General features: G+C 35.8%; 1 protein-coding gene across 5 annotated transcripts in view; it reads right to left on the bottom strand.

The window, feature by feature from the left end:
• The window catches only part of LOC121430407 (protein unc-80 homolog), a 102,594-nt gene extending 75,209 nt beyond the window's left edge, over positions 1-27,385 (bottom strand). For 4 of the 5 annotated variants that reach the window (XM_041627692.1, XM_041627695.1, XM_041627694.1 and 1 more), the window contains exons 1-5: positions 26,992-27,385; positions 25,221-25,269; positions 15,360-18,326; positions 14,736-14,930; positions 9,348-9,501 (exon numbers count right to left, since the gene is read on the bottom strand). In XM_041627692.1, coding sequence (XP_041483626.1) covers positions 9,348-9,501; positions 14,736-14,930; positions 15,360-18,326; positions 25,221-25,269; positions 26,992-27,083 — 3,457 coding nt within the window. In that variant the 5' untranslated portion in view covers positions 27,084-27,385. The remainder of the gene's footprint in view (positions 1-9,347; positions 9,502-14,735; positions 14,931-15,359; positions 18,327-25,220; positions 25,270-26,991) is intronic. The other variant, XM_041627693.1, reaches the window with a different exon arrangement.
• Between the last annotated feature and the right edge of the window lie 458 nt (positions 27,386-27,843).

Here is a 27,843-nt window from a genome sequence, read left to right as displayed (position 1 = left end):
ATGTACATGTATGAATTATACACTGGACATGCAAACAATAAGTACGCCAACTGCAGATAAATGTATGACACAATTTCCAAGCTAATCAATCTAAATGGTACACCCCCAAGTACGATAAGCTGATATTCAGCATTTTTTTCACATTCTCTTACTTTCATCTTCCATAATCATGACAAAAATAAAAAGGAGTACTTGTTAAAGTCTTGGATAGTTCATGAGGACATACATGCATATATTTCCATTCACGAGATAGCACATTCAATGTCAATGCATTCACATTTAATGTTGCAGCATTATTCTCTGGATAAATTGCCATGTGATTTAAATGATTTGGTGGTTAACTTTTATTCCAATGTTTCAATTGGGATAATCATACTCAGAATAACATGTACAAAAATCCATATACATGATCATAATCAATGGTTCAATCAACTTTCAACATTTGATCTCCATCTTTCCTTTCTACAGTGTATGAGAAATATGCAAAGAGCATCAACTGTTTTTTGGCAATTATTTAAAGTCAATAACAACACAGTTAGCTACAGAGATGATTTCTGGTTCATTTATCCCTTTCCCTTATTTTAATCCTCCTTTGTCATTTTCTTCTTCTCTACATTGCTTCTCTTCTTCATATTTCTTGTTCACTTTACCTTTCACTGCCTTTTTCCTTTCTCATGTTTGTATATAGATGGATGAAAATAGACTTTTCTCCCTCCTTCTACCCTAAACATATATTTTTGTTCTTGTTCTTATACCTGTGAATGCACTTTACCCATAATCACCCTTCATACGTACATGCTTTTCATTTAAAACCAAATTTTACTTGGTTTCATTTGACATTTTGTCCTTGAACTTCTACTGTTGCATGTATTCCTTTCTGCAATGAATAAATTTGTTTATATCATTTATATTCACGTTTTACAGTAATTTTCTTCCAGTTTTATATAAACTTAATAACAGAAATAATAGTTTAGTTTCAATGATTATTTAATTGAATTCAATTTCAATTTAAAAAATAAGAAAACAAGATTAGATATGTTCTTGAATTGAACTGAATTGATCAAATCAACTTCAATTCGCTTTACTCTAATTACATTAAATCAAAGTACAATGAATTAAATTGAATTGGTTTACAATGAATTGGATTGAAATGAATGTAACTGGATAAAAAAAAAGTGAATTGGATTGAATGGAACTGATGCATTGAAATTGAATTGGATTGAAATGAATGTAGCTGAATCAGAACAAATTGAATGGAATGAAACAAATGTACTGAACAAGAGGGAACAGAACCGAACTGAATTAAACTAAAAAAAAAAAACCTTTCATCAGTGCACAAGCAGGAGCATAAAAGTACATTATAATACAGTACATAGTCCAAATGATATACTAATTGACTCAACTGTCATAATATTTTGAGTTACCATCCTATCTCCCCTTGTTGATACAATCCCAAGCCAGAGTTGATTGTTGTTTCAATCAACACACTGAGGTCTGTGCGCAGACACTATCAAAACAAATATAAGTAAATGGGACAATATATATTAGTCTGCTATATATATTAGTTTTGGGACCATCCTCGCAGTTTACAGGACTTGGTTGTCAGATATTAGGTAAACAATGCATACCTCCATTGAAGTTACCACATTTTATTAAACAGGGATGTTAAACAGATAAACTACATGTAAATCACATTGTAGATTATGTACATGTAGGCCCAGATATACTGTACATGCACATGTACACTGTATAGCTGTATGGTACAATTTACTCGTACACTTGGTAATATATATATATATATATACATGCTCATTTCTGATTTATAATTACTGGGTTGTTTTTTGTTTTGGGGTTTTTTTGGTGGACTCCTGTCCTTATTTTCTCTACAATGTAATATTCATAAACATTTCTCTCTTAATTTTACATCTTTCTTCAGATATTTTTCATTATTCTCCTCCTCCTTTTCCTTATGTCCCTCCTTCTCCTCTTCTTCTTTTCTTCCTCATCCTCCTTGTTATTATATCTTTCTCTATTTTCTCTTCATTCCACGTCCCTTCTCTTTTCTCCTCTTTCTCTTTCCTTCTCTTTCTCCTTCTTCATCTTTGTCTATATTTACTTCAGATAAGTTTATCCACATGCATAGGTTCATCTACTGCAGATATGAATATACTGGAACACATTATATATATAAAGCATCATATTCACACACATCTTCAACATCATATGCAACATATTGTAAGTGCTCTTGTAAATTGCTTTTGTTGAAATGCAGATTAGAATAAGACACTGGCTTATAGATGGGGGCTGGGGGACTATTTACACCCCCCCCCCCTTAACAGAGGGTTTAACAGAGGTGTGCCCCCTCTTTTAAAAGTAACGCGGTACATCTATATTTATTTTGATCCATTCATTTGGATCTTGCTGAAATGCTGGCCGGGCTGCAGGTATCCTGGGGCCAGGCTGCATGCAAGTCAATCGCAAACTTCTCTGCTGCACGAATAGCTATTTTTATTCCGAAGTCCCAGGTAGTCTACACCAACGAATGTAGCAAAGGCTAAATTTGTTCTAGCTCTTTACTTGAAAGAAATTTACTGGCCCTCTTTCCTTGGGTAAGACGTGCATGTAGCATATATTTGCTAGTGGCAAATCGTCATTTTCGCTGTCAAAACACGACGAAGACGACGACATCTTATCCGCCATCGTAGATTCTACAACGAATAAAAAATAAACGCGAACGAGGTTACATGCATTGTACACGCTTGCGCGCGTTCGCGGAAGTCCTTAACACATGGGGTGAATGGCGGAATTTCCAGTCGAATCAATGGTACGATTTCGCATATTATTATTTTGATTTTGAGGTCAGGAGCAGAATTTAGCGATGGCAACATGTTGCATGTATTCACTCATAATATTTTACATATTATCATGTCCAAGAACCGTGGTTGCATTTGCCGCCCCACGGAAATGAAAAACTAGAGACATTTTCCTTGTCCATCCCACAGTCTTATATAACATGAGATATATTGTACAGGACACTTTGACAATTTTAGCTACATGTACCTATAATTTTAGCATATAGTAAAACCATGGCTTAATTACAGTTAAGTCAAAATATGGGCAATATTGGAATCGTATTTGAATGCAACCTTTTATAAAAATGGGCCCTAATAGGGTTTTAATGATAAAAATAATGAGGCATAATCTACTGCAAATTATCGGATTGCACAGCTCATACATAATAACACCCCTAAATGCTTTGAAAACATGATTGCTAACAATGTTTGATTAATGCAATTAAATACAGTCATTAGCCTTAAAGGGGAATCCAACCCAAATAAAAACTTTTTTTTATAAGGAAAAGAAGAATCAGACAAGTTGATAGGTGAAAGTTTGAACAATATTGGACAAACGAAAAGAAAGATATGAATTTTTTAAAGTTGTAAATACTGGTAATCACTATACCCATGGAGATTTCAAATTGGCCGCATATGGGATGTCATAGTGATGTAAGGCAAGGACTACTCTTCCATGTACTCCAATACATATTATGGCTTAAATGTCATTTTTCCCAAAAGTTTTATTTCAAATTATATTTTTCTTTCATGAGGACATAAAACAATATACTACATGGGTTATATTTAGATTACTGCCCCAGGGGAATGGGTACTTAGGAGAAAACCACAAATCCCTGATAATAAAGTACATGGCCTATGGGAAAGTTGTCCTTGCCTCTTGTCATAATTTACTTACCCAGTTGCCAATTTGAAATCTACATAGTATTACTGATCTCAATTTTAAAGCAGCTATAACTTTCTTATTGCTTGTCCAATTTCTTTCAAACTTTCACCATTCTGTTTAATTTATTTTTCTCCTTCCCAACACAACATTTTATGGCCAAGGCTGGATTCCCCTTTAAATTAGATGACGATGACCATCGCAAGAACTATATACTTAATGGTAGTGGCAATGGTGATGAACCCTCTTGGCTCACTTAATCTGTCACTTTCGATATCTCAGCCAATTAATCTCTGACATACGCCCATCACTGTGTCTGCCATTACCATCATCACGGATCATGGAGACTTACAATATCATTGCATGTCGCTAGAATTAGCGATGAGAACTGAGTATATGAGAAATAACAAATCTTGTTTTTTCTTTACTAAAGAATTGAATGAATTTTATTTTGATTTGTGGAATTAATAATGAAATGAAAACCTGCGAGTTGGTTTATCACTCATACATGTAGATTGCACAGTGTTTTATAGAAACATTTTCATTAGTGGTACTATTCGGTTATATTCTGATGGTAATATAATTTTTTCAAATCATTTGTCTTTTGGATTTTCTATTCATCTGCGCAGAATAATATTGTACAAACAAAATAAATTAAACAATTATTCATTAATTAAATACTTTCATAAAGTTATTAAAATCCCTTTAATGGATAGTTTATGACGTTTCTATGATGTTCTCTTCAAAGTGTGCCTTATTTAATGTTAAGCCATTACTCAATATCGCATGAACATCAAGAGCCAGCGCTGCTCTTTGTTTGACACTGATTCCAACTTTAACCATTTGTAATTTCATGTTCATTTTGATTGACATTTACTTCTAGAAATAAAATAAATTTAAAAAAACAAATCTTGATGATATTGCCATGTTTTGCTTTCTATGGGAAAGTAACCGAGGGGAAATAACCAAGGATAAAGGATTTTCATCTAACTGTACTGCTAGGTCAGTGTTTATCCGACCAGGGAGTACACTGCCAAGAGGATAAACCTGATACGTCCCTTTAAATGGAGAGGATGGCATCGGAGACAGATGGGAGTGTTTACCAGTCCCTTGTGTCACCATAGTACCACAGCTGAAATACCTCGTCAATCCATCCTAGTGGCGCGTTGCGACAGGATTATCATACAATACGCTTAGCGCAATCTCGGAGGCATATTCAAACAATTACAGAGGAATGACGAGTGCCAGCTAGTTAAAGTTAAGTGAATGAATGAACTGTGACAGGGGATGGAGGCATAATGTAGAATGGTTGGTGGGTTGATAATTTATGGTTTGAAAAGGTAAGGAGTGACTATCATTCTATGTACTAATGAAGTAATGGATTGTGGTGATAGCTTTTTAACAGATCAATTAGAAAGGAATAAATTTTGACGATTTATTACAAAGCTGGGTCATATACTAATTCTAAATAGAAAGTAATAATGAATAATAGCGCTTTTCCCATAATAAATTACAGTCGGATATTTTTGTGGAGTATTTTACAATTGGGAACATACCCTGTAAATGCATGAAATTAACAAAAGTTGCTTTCATGTCTGTTTTAGGTTGCCAACGTACAGATTTTCAATGATTTAAAATGTGTAGGCCTAAATATTCACTCAACTCACATGACACAAGACTACATTTGTGAATTGTTTACAATTGCAATCCTCTTGTATGCCGATATACAGAATTTGTATTTTGCAAATCGCTTGAATAGCTTCAATAAGAGACAAAAATATTTAGTAATGAGAAATGAATGTGTTCATGGCATTTTCACATCAATTTTGTATATATCCATTAACAAAATTATAAACTGTAAAAGATTCCCTTTGCATACATGGATGACTCCACATTATTAATGGCAGACGTACTGTCGTCCGCTCACTGTAAGATATCATGGACTATTTCCCTCAAGAGCTGGTTTCCCATTGATAGATCCATTAACACCTAATGGATCAAGTCATTATGACAGGATTACCATGAGATATGATGCTATCAGGCAACATGTACAAGTAATACATAAATTATCAAACAGTCAATATTATAATGGTAGTACGGGCATTTTTACAGGTTTTTTACAGAAAAGTCAACAGTGGAATTATGTATAGTACTGAAAATTTCACAGGTAATATTGAAAGTATAGAAGAGTCAATAGTAGAATGTGTATAGTATTATAATAATGGTGGCAGAGGTGGGATGTGTTAATTGATTGAATACTGTAATCTTAGGTACATTAAGTCTTTGTACACAGAACATCTTCCAGTAGACAAATACTACAAAATAAAGCATGTATATCCTCTTTCATTACATCTGTTTGAATATACATGTCTTAGACTTACAGTAAAATATACAGTTATTATTATTATTATCATTATTACTATCATTATCATTACAGGATTTCATGCAGTTATATGCGGGAGTGTAAAAATCAAGGAAATAGAAATATTAAAATAGGAAAACAATCTAAGGGTAATTTCTTTAATATTAAATGGTAAAACAAAAGTTAAATAAAAAAATGAATAAAGTTATCTTATCTTAAAAATTGGCTTCAACTACATTTATTAGAGATGTAAACTGAAAGTAGGCAATTTAAAAAATATTTGGAAAATACAGATTTCCGTGACAATTTTTAAAAAGATATAGAATAAAGAAAGTAAAGAAAATAACATTACTAAACAATAAATACAAACTGAACTACAATACTTAGGGAGAATGGGCAGCCCAAAGTAATTTAAGAGAAAATGATACGTCATCTTTGAGATCGAGCTGCTTTGATGTTGGCAAGTAGAAAACCATTTTCCCATCTAAGAAAAACATATTACATATTCTGCATACTCTCCCGCTGTGCACAGCCTTCCAACTTGACGATAATAAGCCCCACCAAGCCTGCATCACTTCCTTTTCCCTCTTTCCTTCTATATCTCTCTCTCTCTCTCATTTTTCCAAAAGCAGCATCTTACGATGCTGAAGCCTTCATCATCTTTAAGTCGCAAATTCCTCGTCTGGCCCTGCCAATTTATATGTTAATTTATCCGCAGAATGCAGCCCCAATACTGGGTGCATGCATGTAGCTAAGGAGAGGGCTGCTTGCAGTCCCCTGCATAAAATGCAATCTTTGCAGACTTCTTGCTGTTGGGGTACACACAAAAACACACACACTTAACACACCCCCATTGCCCAAAGTGTGGGTGAGTGGTGTGTGTATAATATGCATGGATCGTGTGTATGTGTGCTGTACCATTGCAAGTACATGCAATAGCATGTTTTAGTGTATTTTTGCAGATGGAAGAATACTTTCAGTTTTTTTCAGTTGGGCATGTTTATTGCATTTTAATTACAGTTCACATACTAGTATCACAAGAATACATATAACTTGATTGATCATCTGAACAAAAACAATTCATCTGTTGAACACTCTTGAACTATATAAAATACATTTTTAGTAGACCACACTTTTGCCAATGCCAAATGAAATAAGATAAATTTTAGTGTAACCAATCACTTACAATTAGCTTCATAGAAATGAAAAATTACAAAATTAATCATTACTTTCTATCTCTTGATTGTCCTTTTTTTCTTGGTTTGTTTCACACACACACACTCATCAACACATTTTCTATTTAACTGATTTGTTTTTACTTCAATCTCTGTTTCACTATTTTTTCCTTGCTCTCTGCCAAACGTTTTTCTCTGTTCTGTTCTCTTTAATCTTTTATTCTTCATATTCTGGTTCTAATTCTTCCTTCTTGTTCTCCTCTTTTCCCCCTTTTCTTCTTCTCTTCTCCCTCCTCCTTCCCTTCTTTTCTTCTTCTTCTTCTTCTTCAGTTTCTTCTTCTCCTTCTCCTTCTTCTTCTTCTCCTTCTTCTTCTTCTTCTCCTTCTTCTTCTTCACTACCCATTCTATCAAAATGATAACAAATAATTATTACTATATCAGGTTTTCATTTCATCAAACTTGTTTTAATAATAAATAATAACTGTTAAAAGCTACTAAAATCCTTAAATCTGATTGGCTGATGGTAAATTTGTTATAGAAAATGTGCATTTGTTATTATTATAAGTCTTTATGAAACAGGGCCCTGATTTTTATATATATTCAAGAATTTTAATATGTATAGTTAGTGTTGATGTATACTGAAATATTTCCTTCTATTATTTTTGTTCCACTTGCAAACACATCTCTAGCATGAAGAGAAAAAATAACGGCTCCCTGTGCATAGCATATCCTCATTGCCCCATGTGTTACCTACTTCAATATTGCCTCTTTCTTTCTTTTGACAACCATGTCAATTGTCAAAATAAAATAAAGTTTGGTTGCAAAAAAATATGCTCAAATTTGGACATACTGTTTTTTTTTATGAATGAATGAAAATTAAACTCTGAAGGACCATATACATGGATTTTGTTCGCAATCAAGATATTAATAAAACTGTCGGTAACACAAATCAGACAGGCTTTCCATTGAAAATATCAATTAGTTAACGCTAAACCACAATGGCTCATAAATACTGCAGCTCTTGATTAATAATCATCAGTGCGCTTTAATCGCACTTACATACGGCCTTGATTAATGAATCTGTGCTGGTATCGCTGGTGCACAACGGGAAAGGCACAATGAGATATGCATCATGCCTCACTGGGCATTGCTATGGACGAATCAATTTTATTGATGAACATGGTTTGTAGTTGTTCGGTCGGGTAATGGCTCTAATGGAATCTGAATCTATAGAAACAGCTGTAAAATCTGTATTCTACTATTAAATTCTGAGTGTGTTTTTCTTAATTCATTTCAATCATTACAATGCTTAGTATAATGCTGGTTAATCTAGCCCTTTCTAATACATTCCCTCCTTTTTTAGATACATGTAATTGTGTTTTTTAACATAATTTGTAGGTTTTTGTAAGGTTTTCTATTATCTTTCCTATTTCTCTATTGTTGATATTAATATGCTGGCCTTGATTTTTCCTGTTAATAATAAATCAAGTGTTTTATTCTATTTTTGTACTTTATCCTCCCTCTCTCTTTCTATCTCTCCCTCTCATACACAGTCTTCTCGTTCTCTCTCCCTCTCTCATTTTCCTGCCACGAAAGCATGTATATCCGTACGTGTTTATATACATATTTGAATACCCTTGAATCATACCCTTGTTTCAGGACATGATATACCTAAAAATTTATTTATGAATTTCCTGTTAAACTAGTTTCCTTGCCAAATGCAATATATGATACAAGCTTTTCAACATATTATACAATGTGAGATTATTCTTGACTATTTGTAAAATGTAACAAATTAAGCAGGCAATTATTCACAATTTCATAACACATGTTCTTAATTCCAATTTTCATACCAGCTGGAATTTGAAAAAATGAATATATAAACAAAAACATTAAATGAATAAACAAATAAATAAAGAAGTAAATGAATGAATAATCAAATAAATAAATGAATAAGTACCATACATAAATATACATGTATATGTAAATATATGAAACTAGTTGCAAATAAACAGATATTTAAATGAATTAACAAATAGATAAAGAAATTGAAGCATGCACGTATAGTGTCTTACCTTGTTGACCCCTGACCCCTTCGCCACATCCATGCTGACATCCAAATGCCCTGAAGACCTGGATGAGGGTCTGCATCACCAGGTTGTGGACCGTCATGTCTTCCATCCCTTTAGCAGCGGCTTCAGCATCCCCGTCCTTGACACCTGTCTTAACCTTTGGTAGGAGGAAGGAACATCAAGATATGGTACATTCACCCTTTTCTAAATCTTAATACTTTCTATTAGGTCTTAGCCCACATGGACTAGACCAGTTGAAGGTTGGCTATACTGGTAGTAGAACAGGGCCATAGTAGAATAGGGCCACATAACACAAAGGTTAACCATCAATGCTAAATGAAATGGCCTATCAAGATCATCGTTGCATGTGCATTTTACTCCGTAGACTGACTAGGGACCAATCAGAATGGGTCTTTCAAATAAGCGATTAAGAGCTAACCTTTGTATTACAGGGTCCAAGAGAATACAAAGTACTCTGCTTTGTGCAACAGTCCCCTGGTCTGGTTAGGGGGGAGTGGTGTTACTAGGTGAAAGATCAATGTTCAAACTTCATGTAGGCCTACTTTTTTCTTAACATGTTAGTTCAGGGGCCTGTTTCACAAAGAGCTACAACTGTAATAACTTTGCCATTATGGCAACTACCATGGTAACATGGCTCAGCAGCCAATCACAATCAAGGTTTCCATGGAATTTACCATTGCTGCAGATCTTCATGACTCAGACCACGGGAGGCAGATTTAGAGCTGGAAGGTTAGAATGCAATCTTCCTTGGTTTGATGAGCATTCAAAAGAGGAAAGTATCATCAAGACTCATGCATGAGAGATCCTACACACATTTGTATTATTAGAACCTACATTACAATCTTGTGTATGAATGATTGGTTGGTTGTCGTTCCAGAATGAATTTTCTCATCCCACAGAGCATTTGTTATCTGAGGAAATAGATAGATAGGGCTCTATTTTTCAAGAAATCTACAGGACATCTGCTAAAAAATTTCAGGTTTAGGTATTAGGAGAATAAGATTAACTTTAGTCATGGGCCAAGAGTAAGCGTTTTGACTACTCTGTCTGACTTCTAGCTATTTCAATCGTCAACTACCCTCTCCCTATCCTAACCCATTGTTTTTAGCTCCCCTGCGAAGATTTCCTATCTCTTAGATGTTTTCAAGATTAGAATCTAAACTACACCAGTCGGCAGTCTTTTTGCAATGTCTTGGTCTTAAGAAAGTTCCCCCTTTTAAACACTGAGAGCTGCAATCAACCAGGGAGTTGTGAGGAAACTCATACAAATTGTACAATTGATAGAGGAAATGGGCCAAAAGATGTTTTTGTATGAAATAAAGCAAACAGGGTGGGTCTAGGAATGGCATCCCCATCCCCCCCCCCCCTTGATCAACAGCAAATCCACCTGGCAACATGCATATAAATGTTTACTTCTATGTGGCCTGGTTTCACAGAAAGGCATGCATCATGGTCCTAAATTAAGGGCCATGTGTTAATCCCATGTATGTCAGATCGGTTTGGTGTCAAAGATACATGCGCTTGTGTATGTCGGAATGCTCGATGCACATGGTCTGATTGATTATCCATCCCAAACCTGAAGTAATTCATTGTTAAGTGTCACATGGGCAGATGCAGCAAGGGGTCAGCTAAGAATGTCATGTTCCATCAATATCTGCACTGGACATTGTTTATCATACATGTTTAGGTAGGTACTTAACACACTCTAAACAAGCTTTGATTGTGGTTTGGATGATTTAGGCATAAAGATAAGAGTTCAAGTTGAGGTTGAATTTTAGAGCTGGACAATGAGGGGACATTTTAATAATTTCACACTGAGGAATTGGTTCCCATTTTTTTTGTTGGGGAGCAGGTTTATGAAGTAGTGGGTGCCTTCACATGAACATGAATAAGTTATGGCTACCTCACTCCCATTTTGCTTAATCTGTTTTCCGTCAAGATTATTCCTTTGAATTTCATAGGCAATCCTCCACGCAATTTTGATTCATTCCTCAGTAGTTTTCAATTTTGCAAATAAATATCAGAGGATTCATATGTTGTGTAGTCTTTACATTTACATAAGATTGTATTTTGTAACCAGCCATCCCTAATTTGACAGCAGTTATCATTCTGTTTTATTAATGTCTAGTCATCATCCTATAATTCTATTTGTATCAAGAAATTTAATTATTTTTTAGAGGAAAGGTTCATGTTTTGCTACTTTTTAACAAAATCATTACTGTATGACTGTATAAGGAGTAGTGAATTCAGTGTGTTACAATTCAAGTTGGCCTGTATTACAAGACTACACGGCTCAGAATGATGCATTATGGGGACTGAACCTGACCAGAACTGAGTAGTTCTGGGGGGTGTTTCACAAAGATTTAAGTATGACTTAGAGTCGCACTTAGATGTCTAGTTGGGAGCAGTATAAAAGGCATGACATCATTGGTCAGATCATGCCAAGATGACGCGCACTACTGCGTATTGATCAATAAGATTACGCGTTGCATATCATGTACGCGTCGACATTTAAGTGCGACTTAAGTCATACTTAAATCTTTGTGAAACACCCCCCAGGACATGAGATGGCTGCTGGTTCCTATCTTCTTTTAAGAGAGTGGGTAATACCTGATCTCAGAGAAAGAGTGTATGTATGCATCCTCTCTCCTCCTTGAGAAATGGAGCGAAATCTGTCCACTCTTCACACAGATGTATATAACACATTCTACCGGTGAAAAGGGGAAGCGAGTCTATATAAGATAAAGGTGAAGCATTGTAGTGCAGAAACTACTACTTAAAAACAAGGCACCTGCGATCTACAATACCGGTGCGGGGTAACATAAGATCGGGAAGTACAATTCAATATAACATGTACCAACATAACCAGCACGTGTCACTGTGTTCCAAGCGAAAGGGTGGGGACTGAATCGAAATATGGTTCCTTTTTTTGTATTAATGATAGATCATTCTAAATAAGGCTAGCGTTAAAGAAGTATGTATTTACATAGTGTATGAGAGGCTCATATTGTTCAACACATGTATAAATGAAAAGATGAAATATACAAATATACATCCATCATCTACGAGATCTTTCACACTTTTTCGCTTGAGAACAAAATGACAGGTGCGTGAGACGTGTGTGGAAGAAAATTAACCGTCATAGGACATCAATGACTTTGTACGATTTTCTATAAATACATAACATAACATTACATTACGATACATTGTGATGTCATTTATCACTTTCTGGTGAGAGTTTTTTTTTTCATTAAAAACCGGTTGCAACGGCAAGCAGTAAATGTATGGGATATCAACACTCAAATTTATTTTGAGTGTTGATTAGAGTCATTAAGTGCAATATCTGTTTAAATGGATTATATTTAACCCAGAAACTGTCACTCTTTTTGGCTTTTTTATGTCATATGCACAGTCTCCTAAATTTGATAACATGTCACATGCAGGGCTTTAATGTTTTGGTGTATACAAGAGCAGATCGAGATGAATTGTAAAACATACATAAACCTGCACGTGATTTAGTTGGAGAATTTTTATTGCCACTGCTTTTTTAAAATTCCATGTTCATTTCATGACACTCAGAAAAGTGATAAAAGACATCTTCAAGATCCTGTAACACAATGTGTAGTAATCGATCATAGAGTTCTTGTTTTAAATCAATTGCATTGATCAGGCATGAGCAATCGATCATAAAAATTAACTCTGCAATCAATTGCCAGAGTTTGTGTTACAGGACCGGGTCAAACAGAACAATCCTCACGCATTTTGTTATGCCTACACCAAGCTAAATAGAAGCATGACAACTTACATGCAATTACAGGAATAGGTGAAGAATTTTAAAAGATCAAACCAGTTTGCAAGAGGCAAATCAATCGAAAATGCATCTGATGGCTATATGGACGCCATCTTGGAATTTTCAGTTGAATCCAAATTGATGGTGAAATTCTAGTAACTGGAACGAAAGATGCATCCATAAAGATGTAATTATCAGCATTCTGGATATATAAGAGTAACTTTCAGGAAGGTTATACAGATTAAGGAGTAATTCCATTCAGAATAATGCAACATTCTCTGAACATGATGCGCAATAATTCTGATAAAAAAATTTTAATTTCTCGCCTTTCCATTTATTGTCACTTCAAATCGATGAGGGTTGCAATGTCAAATACTGGAAATCCTAGCTGTTTGTTTCTTAATAGGTTTCATAACCCAAAGATGTCTACAACTCATTATTTTTATTTTATGCAGAACCTAATGCAGGGTTTTCATTAAGGATTTGATGGGGCAAGGTAATTTTTTTTTAATAGGACAGTTAAAGGAAAGGAAAGGCAGTGCCCACTTAATAAAGGGGGCATTCAAGGCCATTAAAAGAGGGCATTAATAGAAAAATGTACTTTTCAAGGGGTTATATAAATACACTGGATTATTGCAGGGCACTTACTTTGGTCTTCAAATGTTATGGAAGGAAATCAATGCCATTTGTGAGGGCATCGGAAGCCATGGTCTTGTTTGATTTGAACCCTGCTTATGCTTAATCTAGACCCTAAACTGTTTGCCTTCAAATCAAATTTCCTCCCAGCAAATGGGCAAAACTTAAATTGTGAAAAAGGGTTAATAAATGGGAAGAAGCAAATATTACGCCATTAGGTGGCACAGGTTTTAACACAAAAGGGACATTTAAAACTGGTGGGTACTCTGTTTACAACAGATCCATAAATATTAGATAGAAAATTATTCTGCAAAAGATACCCACACAAAAAATTCAAAGGGTCTAACAATGGGAGAATAAGAGGTAATTTGTTGAAAATAACACTATTAACCAATAAAAAAAATAATAATTTCGCAATAATTCCAAACGCAACACATTTTCTAAGGGTAAGCGAACATTTGGAGGACCACAGGATTAACCAGGACAATTTGGAGACTCGATCTGGGGTTTGATTAGGGACAATAAAAAGTCGACTAAACAAAGTGTGCAGAACTACATAATATAGCTGAAGCGAGACTAAGAAATTTGCAAGTGAAGGGATCGAAGCACTAACTGTAGCACAGTACAAGACTAGAAAATCTACTGATCTCCATGGGCAAAGAAGAAAACCCATATAAACAATCGGGTTGGAAAGATATTCCCGTCATCATTTGAGTAATTCCTGAGTCCAGCTTGAGTCAAACAAAACTAAAACTTTTGCATGTGAGGGGGAAGCACCAAAGGTAGCAGATCGAGAGATCTTTTGGGGGCGAGGGAGGACAAATCTAAACAAAGGATAGGACGCTGAAGTCCTTGGATCATTTGAGTGGGGATTTTTCTTGTTTCTTTAAGTCCAACTTGGGTCATGCACTGGACAGAATGCGTGTGAATCCTCTGGGCTATACCTTCTCGCCTTCTACCTTGATCACGGGTATCTTGGGCTGTTGCGGACTGGATCTTTCACCTTTCTTGATGACGCTGAACTCCAAGAGGGTGTCGATGATGTTCAGGGCCACGTCGCAAACACGGGCACTGGTCTCTTTGGTAACAATCGTATGAAGGGCTTTCACTATCACCGAGAAATTCAGGTGCCCATTTTCCTAGAGAAAGAAAAAACAGTCATGAGATATAAATTTCCTTTAAAGATACATTATTTGTATTCCTAATCAAATGGTTCTTGATAAAAACATAAATATTGAAAGGAAAAATAACATTATTAATATTATGTGATTTTTCATAGCCACATGGATGTATACTTATACATACATTTAATTTCATGACAACAATTTGCGTTGTTCATCAAATAAGGTACCTTGTCAAACTCAGCCGCTTCTTTTGTGCCAGAATCCCTCAAGTGATCTTTCATTACCAATTCTCACACTTCATTATTGAAAAAAACAATGGAGAATGCAGGAAAACCGTCATGAAAGGGCACATTGTGCAGGTACAGCTGGATTCCTGCTAAAAGATGGAGCCTCACAGACTTTTGACAAGGTACCTAAGCTCAATGATTGAAATATTATCTTTACCTGGATATAGTAAGTCGATCCTGGTGCCTCAGCCACTTCCTGCTCTTCCTGTGTTGTGTAGTTCACAAAGGTATCAGATGCGCTACGGGGCAACATGGATGCAGGGATGTTCAGAGAGGTCTTCTGGCTTCCTTGGCATTCGCTTCCTGAAGATGGGCAGTTGTCAGCAGGTTTAAATGGATTCTTGGTGGTGTCCCTCGGCGGGGGCACCAACAAGGCACACGTTTCCGTCGGTTCCTCAATGTCATGATCATCATCAGACGGTGGCGGGTAATCAGGGTTAGAGTGTGGATTATTGTTGTTGTTGTGGGTCGTTGTCATCTCCCAGTCACTCAAATCCTCCATTTCATCCTGAATGACTACTGCTTTAACAAGCTTTGGTTGCTCCCTTTTGGGTGGGGATAGCTTAGGAGGTGAGCAAAACGGAGGAGGGGTGATTGGAGGGGGCCCTGTCAATGGTAAAGGAGGTGGCTTTGCACTTGGTGATAATGGAAGAGGAGGAATAGTCAACTTTGGCAGGGTTTTGGTTTCACAGTCCGACTGAATCATTGTTCCATTAGACAGTCTCTTTGGTGGCTCTATAATGGTGGCCATTTGTGGTTCTAAATCGGCACTGTTCCAGTCCGGAACTTGCAAAACTTGTGCATTTGGTCCATGTAGCTGCATTGGTTTCCGGTCCTGAATGCCACCTGCTTCTTTGATCAACCTCTTGGCATGAACAGCTGGGGCTGATCCATGTCCAGCAGGAGCTGGTGGTAAAGGAGAGGAGGAGGGAGATCCAGGTGTGACGGTTGTCACAAACCTTGGAGAAGGAGACCGAGGCAGTGCCGATGCCTTGGATCTAGGATTGGACACCATTACAGGAGCTTTGAGGGTAGGATTTGGTAAAGAGTTGATCCCTGGAGATGATGATGGAGGTGGCAAGACCGACGTTCGCTGCCTATCATAGCTGGCTGTCAGCATTGTAGGAGAATTTGCCAGAGTTTGTTTTGCAGGAAGTTCAAGAGGTTTGGTAATATCCAGAGTTGCAGCAGAAGCTGTGAATGCAATGTTACTTTGCAGAGGCTTGAGCAAGGATTCTGTCAGTTCATTCTCATTTGAATTGCAGTTTGGGGAATTGTCTTGGTTATGTTCACCCACCTTCAACAATGAAGGAAGAGTTTTCAGGTGGATGACTTTAATTTTGAACTCAAGTGGTTCTCTTCTAGGAATGGTAAAGCTAGGATTCTTGACTACTTCATCAGGGGACGGAATGAGAGGTTTGGTATCACCTGTACTTTCCTCATGCTTTGAATCATCACTGGAATTGCTCATCTTGACCTCCTCTATTTCTTCTAATTTGGGCACAAGAGCACTACCAGCTTTTGAGGGTCTGGCAACCTTCCTGTACTTTCCAGCACGGATCATGTCATGGGGCCCTTTTCTTTCACCACTGTTTTTTCTTTCCAGGGAATTCTTTCTATCTAGAATGTTCCTCTTGGGTGGAGGATTTGTAGGTGGACACTGCTCCTCTAACTTAATCTTCTTAGGTGAACCTTGAAAGGGATGAGCTTCTCTAGGACGCGCTTCAGAAACCCTGTATCCTTGACCAAGGGTTGATCCCATGTAAGCAGCTGGCACAGAGAATTTCTTAGGTGGAGGACCTGGGGCTGGGTTGAAAAGTGACACAGTAATCTGTGGTATTGGAGAGGAATTACTCCTTTGCCGTACCCTTTCTGCAGCGATGGTCTCATCAGCTATCTGTCGCAACCTTGTCAGGATGTATGTGAGAGCCCAATGGACCCCATCTTCTGACCAATGAGGGCTGAAAAGACATCGGAGAACAGCAACATCAAAGAGCGTCGCAGAGCACACATCATTAAGTCTCTGAGGAAACCGCCGTCTGGGCATGTCAGGAGGCGGAGAAGGAGGGGAAGGAAACACTCCTTTTGAAGGATCATCATAAGTTTCATCTTCAATTCTGCTGCTGCTGTTGCTTCCTGACAATTCAAGAGACTGTGGCCGTGACTTTCTTGTTGGCGGTGGTGTGAAATCTACCGGAGTACACTTCGGAGCCATCTTCATTTGAATATTAGGTTCTGAGTCCTTTCTATTTTGCATGGCACGGAGACCATCTTGAAGCTGGGCATAATTAAATCCTGAAGATACCTTGAGATTCCCGCAGCTACAAGCCTGGTTTCCGGTGACAGGAGTGTTGCACATCTCACAGAATATCTCCAAGCTTACAGAAGGCACATCAGCAGGAGTGCTTAATCGGCTCACTTCTGAAATGTCTGCTAAAGGAACTATCGGACGTTGCTGCTCTTCCTTCGGTTCCTCCTTTTTCTCCTCAACATGTTCCTTCTCTTCATCTTTCTTCTCTTCCTTGACCTCTTCAATAACTTCCTCTTTCTTTTCCTCAACCTCATCAATCTTATTCTCTAGCTTTGGTGCCACCTTGTTCATAACAGGACTCACTTTCTTTGGATGATGCCTTCTGCCCACCCTGATAATGCGCCTCGGCTTCACCAATCCTGACATGCTCTGTATATCAGGTTGCTTGTGGTCCCACAAGGCACGCCAGAGCTTCACTCCACTCTCCAACCTGAAAGTCAGGTCCGATTCCTTGATGCTGTAAACCAGTGGAGCAAAGAGGTACACGAACAGCTGCAATGTGGTAAGCGGGTGCTCAAGAGCTAGGTGGCTGCTGGTGTCACTCTGGTTATCCTCATTAATTGGTTCTTGGGCACACTCATCTGGAGCATCCAGGAGAACCCAGTGCAAGGTGTACAGGAGCTTGGTTTCCCCGACTCCTAGCTTGTCCGCGTGCCCTAACTTGGCTCGGTTGGTGAGAAGAGCTGCGCAGCAATGCATCAGGTGGGGAAGGGCCGCCTGTATAAGCTGCCATCTTGGAATACTGGCTATGGCATCAGAGAGACTTGGCGACAGGCCGTGCACTTTGTTTTCCACAAGAACTCGCTCAAAAGACTGTAAAGAAAGGGAAATGAAATATAACTCAGACAATATGAGGCAATGTTATATGTACATAAGAGAAGGGTACTTGCATGGCAGAAGCAATAGATACAGAACATATGAATGTTATCAAGAGAGAAAGCGGGAGCGAAATATAGAGAAAAAAAAGAATCTGTGAGTCCCCCAAAAAGGGAGAGATAGCAAAATGTGACAGACATTGATAATAAATAAAACAGGAAAACAGAAAAAATGCATGGAAAGACTTAATGACAGAATAGTGAAGTAATTATATAGGGAATTTATAGACAAATGAAATAAAGAAAATGTAAAAAAGAGAGTGAAAACACAGAGAGAAGACTGTATGTCAGACAAGGAAAAAAAGGTAGAATCATACAGATGAAGAAAGACAAGGAAATGTAAAAGAAAAGCATAAAACAAGTATCATACAAGATCTAACATCAACAAAATGACAATTTGAGAGAGAAAAAAAAACACAGGAGGAGAACAGATACATGTAGCTCTAGTGAAAAGGCAAGGAAAGAAGATCAATTAATGGAAGAGATAGTGCTCAAGAGGGAAGAATCTTTTGGACAATGCTACGGCAGATGAAACCTAACATAAAGAGGGAGAGAAAAAGGCTCAAACAAAAAAAGGAGATGGAGAAGAGAAGGGAAACAACTGCATGAGACAAAGGAAGAAAAAGACAACTTGGTAAATTTACAAAAGAAAAGGAAAGCTGCAAGCACAATAACAGAAAAGGAATTGGCCCTAATAAAACAGAGGTATTAATTTGGCAATATATATATATAGGAGACACAGTTCTAAAGAGCAGATTCAATGATCTTAACCCTATGATATTTTATAGACATGCATTTATAACTGATTGCCATTTTTACTCGATTTTCTATTGTGTCAAAATTATTTCATTGTTCATTGTTGTTATCAGCGAATAAATTATACAATAAGTAGTTTTAAAATTAGTAACTCTTCCCTTTTGATAATTTAAAATATTTTAGTTTGATTCATATTATCATTCAAGTAACAATATTTGTTTATTTATGTTACTAAGTATTGTTATCTTTGATTTATATTTTGACTCTATTTTCATGTATGATTTGATGATTTATGTTGTTCTTAATGTTTTCATCAGGTCATTGATGAAAAACAGATTTATACTGATCTTTTTACCTGATTAAATATGTTCTAATAAATAAATAAATAAAGATTAAACATGAGGGGGGTTATAGTCAAAGAGAAATAGAAAAGGACAGATGAAGGGGAAGAGAGTGCAAAAACAAGACAACACAAAAAGAGAAAGAGAAAGGAAAAAGTCATGACAAGCAACGGCAGAAAGAGAAAAGATGCGCAGTGTGAAATGCAACACATTGCATCATATTATACATGTACATGACACAGGTCTTGCAAAATTTTCCTCCCAGAGCGATAAATCATGGCATGGTGGGGTGATTCGGGATATCATTAAATATTCAGACAAGTGTAGACGTAGACGTACTGTGTGCGCTCCGCTGGAGGCGTGATCGAAATGCCATGAACGTTGGTTTCCCTGCACACTGTACAACTCTAGCTCAAAGATACAATATCTGAATATGGAGTACTCTTCCCCAACAATATACATGTACATGTAAGGTATATAAACTCCATCCAATACACACCTGGGGCTATATTGATATACGATGTGTTCTTACACAGAATTATGTTGTCTCTTGGGGATTTGAATGCTTTTTCCATCTCTGATTTTATAATACAGCCAAATCTATAAAGTTGCTTCTAAAAGCAAGAGTTTCCTGGTTTAATTAAAGGTCAAGTCCAGCTCAGAAAAATGTTGATTTGAATCAATAGAGAAAAATCAGACAAGCACAATGCTGAAAATTTCATCAAAATCGGATGTAAAATTAGAAAGTTATGACATTTGAAAGTTTCGCTTATTTTTTCACAAAATAGTTATATGAATGAGTTAGTTACATTCAAATGAGTCGATGATGTCACTCACTCACTATTTCTTTTTTTTATTGTTTGGATTATACAATATTTCAATTTTTACGAATTTGACAATTAGGACCTCCTTGCCTGAACCACAAAATGTTAAAATAATGGAATTCCACGTGTTCAGGGAGGAATGAAACTTCATTTCACATGATAATGACGAGAAAATCAAAATATTTCATATAATAAAATACAAAAGAAATAGTGAGTGATGTCATCAGTTCCCTCATTTGCATACCGACCGAGATTTGCATATAACTGTATTGTGAAATGAAGCGAAACTTTAAAATGTCATAACTTTATACATCCGATTTTGATGAAATTCTCAGCGTTATGCTTGTTCGATTTTTCTCTTTTTATTCAAATCAAGTTTTTGTTGGGGTAGACTTGTCCTTTCATCATTCAATATTAATATAGGTTTTGACGTTGATATGCTTGTTGTAGAAAACAATCGAACTGAACAAAAGAATCATACGCGACTTCATTTTCAACCAACCCAAAGCGAGCATTTGAGACCTGCGATTGATATTTTTTAGCATCAGAATCAGTAGATTAGCTTTAAAGAGAAATTCCAGTAGTTGCAGTAAACACTGATAATGACTGATTTCATGAGAAAGTCTGTAAAACAAGGCATAATTGTCAGTATATCATCGAGGATCTAGATCTGGTACAGTTACATTAACTGAACTTTGTGAATCTTGAAATCTACGCTGAAAATGTTCCTACCGAAGATCTCCAACACAGATAAGCGCACATGGGACTATGTATAATTATTGCTTAGAGCATCTTAGAGCGTCGGGCTCGACGCTCTACCCGAATCTTGTGCTTATTTGCTGATTTCTCAGCAATTACACAATTTCTTCCGGAATCCTTTGGCACATGCATTTTATTTATACAAACAGACACTTTGGTGGTCATTTCATTGGATTCTGTACAAAGTCATTTTGATATTGTTACCAAAACTAGCATTTACCTTTAATAGCCAGGGTAATATGTACACTGTAGGAGCGCCTTGAGCATCTTACAAGGTGGATTATTCAAACAAAACTACTTCTGCAACAGGCCAGCATTCATGCACATGTATTGCTTTAACGCATTAATGTAAACATGTTTCATTATTGAAGAGTACTTTTGAGATAATTATGATTAATGTCAACATGCTGCCTGATAAAAGTAAAATAAAGTAAACTTTAAATGTCAGTATTTTAAATAATCAAGGGCTTATCAATCCAAAGGGAGCATTTGAGACCTGCGATTGATTAGCTTTAATAGCCAGGGTAATATGGGAGCACCTTGAACACTTTACAAGGCAGATATGTGTGTGCTATACAGTCAAATGCCCTATTCAAACAAAACTAATTCTGCAACAGGCCAATGTATACAGTGTACATGTACTGCTTTATCACATTAATGCAAACATGTCCCATTATTGAAGAGCACTTTTGAGATAATTACATGTATGATTAATGTGAACATGCTTGTACAGTATGATAAAAATGTCAACATTTTAATCACAATCTAAAGTGCAATTTCAACACTTCCTGAATCAGAAAGTCAATATATGTTACAAACGAAAGACAATATCTTGATTGAGTTTAAATTGATAATTTTTTTTCAGATCAATAGGCAGGGGTGATATCAATATAAACTCTAAAAATATTTTAACACCAACAAACTTTCAAATTATCATACATGTTATCCACATGGTTTGATTTGCTATATTATTTTACTTTTATTTTCCATAACATATTTTTCATATAATTTTTTTATTATGGTGCTGTTTTATTTATCATAATAAATGGATTTCTATCAATCATGAATAAAACCAACCAACTAAATAAAAATCCAAAATGTGACAAAAAGAGAAAGATACTTGTAATATGTATTTTTATTCTTAGTTTATCATCATTCCACTGAAAAAAAAATGTTAATGTTATTATAGGGACTAAGTAATTGGATTATAAATATTATTAATAGAATGGAAAATAATATTTGGAAGCTGCTTGCATATGACATCACAAATGAAAAAAATTATATTAAATTTCCAACTAACATTTCTAATCTTTGATGAATTTTTTCCAAAGCGTCACCAAGTTTTTTTTACTATTTACCTTTATTTTTTTCAAAAAAAAAACCTTTTCATAAGGGTGAACTTTCCCTTGAAATTCATTGCATGGCCATGTAATAGTAAATTCATTCAAAGCCCCCAAATTAAGCCCTGAAATTAAAATGCCTAAAGAATCATTTTGTCTGTAAACAAAGTAGTTTTTTATATATAAGCAACTACATGTAAAGCAATCAACAAGAACCATTACAGTGTTTCTTGTTTTGTTCTTGTACAGAAGTTTACAAAAGAACCATTTCATGACAGTCAATAAAAGTAAACTGATAATAACTGTTAACTATGAATGGTACCATGATTTGTTTCAAAGCCTTCATCCAATTTGAACATAATCATATGCCACAAACAAGAAATAAACAAATTATTTCCATTTAAACATAAAAGTAATATTACCCGTTAAAGTGAATGATGCATTAAATAGTTACAAGCCTATTATCCTATAAATTTTGGAGTAATTTATACTCATCAATAGATATAAGCCTTTTCATTAATGCTTCAATTCATGTTGGGATGTTATGGTGTTATTATTAATCACCATTTAATTAGCAACACTAAGGGCCTGTAATGCCACAAATGTTGAATGGATTTGCAAGGTCTGACCTTCTGGGTTGCAAGATGACAATTCAATTTGCATGGGATAATGTTGATCGACAGCTAAAATGGTATCGCTATGCCCTCGCATTGCAGACTCGTCAACTTTTAAAAAACACGGTCAATGCAATAACATTGAGATAGTCTGTGTTAAAGCAGATGCGGCGTTCTCCAAAATATGTTGAGAGAAGCGAATACTACCATTTCAGCTCAACATGGAAGACTTTCCTGACCTTAAATTCATAATGAATTAAACTTAGGATAATGTTGATCTATTGCAGTGCCATGCCCTAGCATTGCAGACTCCACAAGTTTAAAAACATGCTAAAACGCCATATAGTTTGTCGAGCAGAAACAGCATTATGTTTAGAGAAAAGATATGTCAGTAAATATGGATAAACACAGAAGATTCTTTCAAGCTTATACATTTTCTTTAAAATCGACTCTCATGAATATTAAAAAGAAATGTTTATTTATATTGCTACACCTTTGCATAGCATAATTTTCCACCTTAAAAAACATACATGATCATCAAATAATATAATTGAGATGTAGTCTGCAAAAAAGATGATTTACTATTATTTGTTTAAATAGAACAAGAAGGGATTGGCATATTTTCTGCTAATAATAGCAATATTTCAGAAGCTTTTATAGACTCTTTTTAGGGCAAGGTGAATGCAACAACTACAAGTAAATGATTTGAATTTATAAATGGAGACAAATCACACAAGCATAACACTGTAAGTTTCATTAAATCAGAAGTAAAAAATGAAGGCTATTCATACTCCTAAAGAATTAATTTAAATAGAACTATTTTCAATGTAATTTAGAAGAATCATTAAGCTGATCCTTAACCTTTAACTGAAACTCCTACTGCAATAGGCATTTTATGGTTGGGGTCACAATAATTGCTTATGAATTTATTACTGAGAGAATGGTAGTCGTACATCGTACATACACATGTCACTCTAGCTAACACATGTATGTGTTCATACGTTGCTTGCTTAAGAAGATATGAACTTGGCACAAATGGTAAACACATGATGAATACTACAGATGTCTAATGATTTTAACATCAATGAAATGTTGAAGGTCATAAAACAATTACACAAACGACATCCCTGGAAATATTTATAATATATATTGTGAAAGAAATGGATGAAGAGAACAATGGTAGGCATAGCTTAAATCAAGGTTCCCCAGAGCTATCTACCCTTTGGAAAAATTGGTGATGCTGAAAAATGTCTCTGCCGGGAATCGAACCCGGGCACCCAGCTTTGAACAACGGTGCCTTAACCCCATAACCACAAAGACGGGTTAGTGGCTAGGGCGACCCCGATCCGATTGACCGTCAGATAGATTTTTGACAGTATACCAATTATAATTTCCTTTGTCGGGTGAAGGTGGGTTTTGAACAATGCCTCAGCTGGATCAAAGCTATTGCTTTGATCCAGCTTTGATACAGTACACGTATGGGAGAAAGTATTCAAATACATGTGTGAAGTTATACATGTACAACAGCTATGGCAACTCTTATATTTTGCTGTGGCATAACTTTATACAGATCTAGCTAGATTGTGGAACCCAATTGAAAATGAGGTATGCGTACTTTGAACAATATTCACTATTAAAATGCATTGATAATAATATACCATGTTTATTTTACAATTACAAAAGATACCTTGAAGTACAAAGCAAAATTATTAATTGAAAAAAAATTTAGTGGCTCCTAATCATTTAGATAGAAATTTTGACCAGGTAGAAATTTTTAACATGAAATTTCATAAAATAATGAAATACCAATAGTAACTCAAAACTCATCATAAAAACATTAATGAAAACTATATTTTATGAATCATTAACAAATTGTGAAATTATGGCTGTTAAAGTTACAAATTGAATTTAGATAGATTTCTAATTTAGCTGAGGCTATGAACACACAAAATACATAGGCGCAAATATTCACTACTGAATGATATGTGCAGTAGGCCTATAAGCTAAAACAACAACAACATGTAAGTAATTGAGAAATGTTTGAAGATACTTAAATTGCACATTTGCAGGAAATTCCAGAAAACGGTTTCAACAGTTCACAAGACAGGTGTATTCTTAAAAAATATTGTTAGGTTTTTTTTCTCTCTCTCTTTGTACATGAACATCGATTTTAAGCAATATTTTTATATTCTACTCACCACACAGCTGGCCTCGTAGATTCTTGTTAACTTGGGCCGGATAAAAGGGCTTTAATGAAAAGAAATCAAAACGGAAACTAATTAACTAAACTGTTAATAATTATTTGCTTTCATAAATAGTTCAATAAATTGTGGTGGACTTGCAGTTTAATAGTGTGATTCATGTCATTTAGAAGAAAAATTCAAGCATGATACACTTGTTTTTTGTCCAATTACATGTATGTTGATAAAAAGAATGGAAAGAAAACTTGACAATATTGAAAGGAACTTGTAGTGAGTTCATCTGCATATTCTAATATTGACATCTTTACACTCTCACTACCATCATCATCTGCCATTATCTTCTTCAACTAGTTCATCATCATCATCGACATCATTATCATCACCATCATCAACTTCATAATCCTCATCTTCATCGTTATCATCATTATCATCATCATCATCATCACCATCATCATTTTCATCACCATTTTTATAATCACCATATCATTGTCCTCCATGAACTCATCATCAACTTAATCATCATCAACAGCAGCAGCAGCATTACCATCAAACAATATCAAAATCTTCTTCCTTAATCATCATCATCTTCATCACCACACTATTATCAACATCTTTCCCATCCTCCACCAGTCATCATCACTACCACCCTCATTCTCATCACCATCTTCATCACCTACATCATCATAATCATCATCATCACTAGCACCATCATCATCAACATCATCTTTAATCATCATCATCAACAACCTCATCATCATCATCATCATCACTGCATCATCACCAACTTCATCACCATGATCGTCATCATTATCATAATCACTATCATCATCACCATCATCATCATCACCATCATTGAATTGAATTGAATTTATTACCAAATATATTACTGTCAGGTACAATTACAAGGAATAGTACATCACATATAAACAAAACATTTGGTAATTGGAGCTAACATAATAGCAAGATGCTAATCGAGGTTAGCCCTAAATAATGTCATCATAGTTTAAACAATAAATTTAACTAAATCTCAATATTGTACAACAAATTCAATACTAATTCTACTTTACTGTTGCAGAAAGTTTTGATTATTTTCAGTGAACATATTTACATTATTTACAAGAAAAAAATCTTAATTATTCACAAAATCTTTACATAGAATTATTTGTTTTCAGGCAGTATTTAACCATATCAAATTAATTATAATCTTCAAGTAGCATTAATTTCAACGATTTGCTAAATGTCTTAATACCATCCTTCTCATCATAACCATATCATCCTCCTAGTACTCACCATCATCGTTACCATCATCAACTTAATCAACATAATCATCATGACCATCAATTTATTATCATCATCTTTAAGTTATCATCTTCATCATCATCCTCAGCATTACCATACCATCAACCATCATTAACTTCATTTTCAAGGATAGGCCTATCACTCACCACCATCCTAGCTCATCATCATCAGTATAATTATCATCATCATCATCCCTCCCTCCTCTTCCTTCCCTAGCTTTTTATGTTCTCATCTTGCTCTTCATCTTCCTAGTTCTAACTCTTTTTATACTTGACACCCTCCTTTTCCTCTCCCCCACGTCCTTCTCTCCTGTCCTCATCTAGTTTCCACACTCTCCATTCCTCTTATTCCCCTCCTTATCTTCATTCCTTTCCACCCTTTCTCTTAATTCTGTTCATTTGAAATGTAAAGATAACATTCCCAACACGAACATAACAACATGCAGGATTTAATGTTACTCGCAACTCACCTCGTTTGCCTCCACAGAAATATCTGAATAGGCAGTGGAATCTGCCTTGCCAGATCTTTGGGATCTTCGCCGGACTTCTTTCGTTTCACCATCTTTCTGTCCTAAAAAAGAAACCCAACTCAACAGAGGATTATTCCTTGACTTCTGTTCTGATGGAAAAACATCTCCGTCAATCCCTTCGTGTTACTGTTGGCAAAATCATGATAAAAACCTTGCTTATTAAGTCTGTAGCCGACGACAAACACAGGGCGGAGTCCATCCAAAAGACTGCAGTGCCGTTGCAGTGTAATATTCCCCGGAATCCTCCCAAAGCTTTGGAGTGGGAATGCGCTACATGCCCGTTCTCCCTTTTATACCGGTGTCTTTGCAACAGAAAACGATCCTTTCAAGATTCCCCGACTGCGCTGATACGGCGGCAGTGCAGCAGGATAATGAAAACAACTTGGGTCATCGCATCAGCTGATTTTAGGAATAATGCGCATGCTCTGAATAACTGACCGTCTCGACTCTTGAGTATTTTTGTTTTGTTTTTTCCTTCTTCTTTTTATCCCGACCAACTTTATAAAAATGACAATCAGTATAGTAGTTGAATTCCCTTCATACTCTGTCGAAAAAAAGACTTTGTATGGAGTAAATTTCGACGTGACAGTGTGGATGATTTCCCATTTCACAGAGGTCTGGGGGAGGGGGGTCTAGGAAGGGTGAAGGTTAGGGCTGTATTATGGTCATAAAATGCCCTTCATATCCATTCTTTATTATTAAATTAAAAAAAATTATTGATCCTTCATTTTAAGTTAGTTACATTCATTCAATTTCTTTTTTTTCTTCTAAATTTGTTCCATCAAGAGGGAA

The sequence above is a fragment of the Lytechinus variegatus genome, chromosome 16 (assembly GCF_018143015.1).
Source record: "Lytechinus variegatus isolate NC3 chromosome 16, Lvar_3.0, whole genome shotgun sequence".
Lineage (NCBI taxonomy): Eukaryota > Metazoa > Echinodermata > Echinoidea > Temnopleuroida > Toxopneustidae > Lytechinus > Lytechinus variegatus.
The sequence above is the reverse complement of the archived record's forward strand: the minus strand, read 5'-3'. Positions and strand labels throughout refer to the sequence as shown.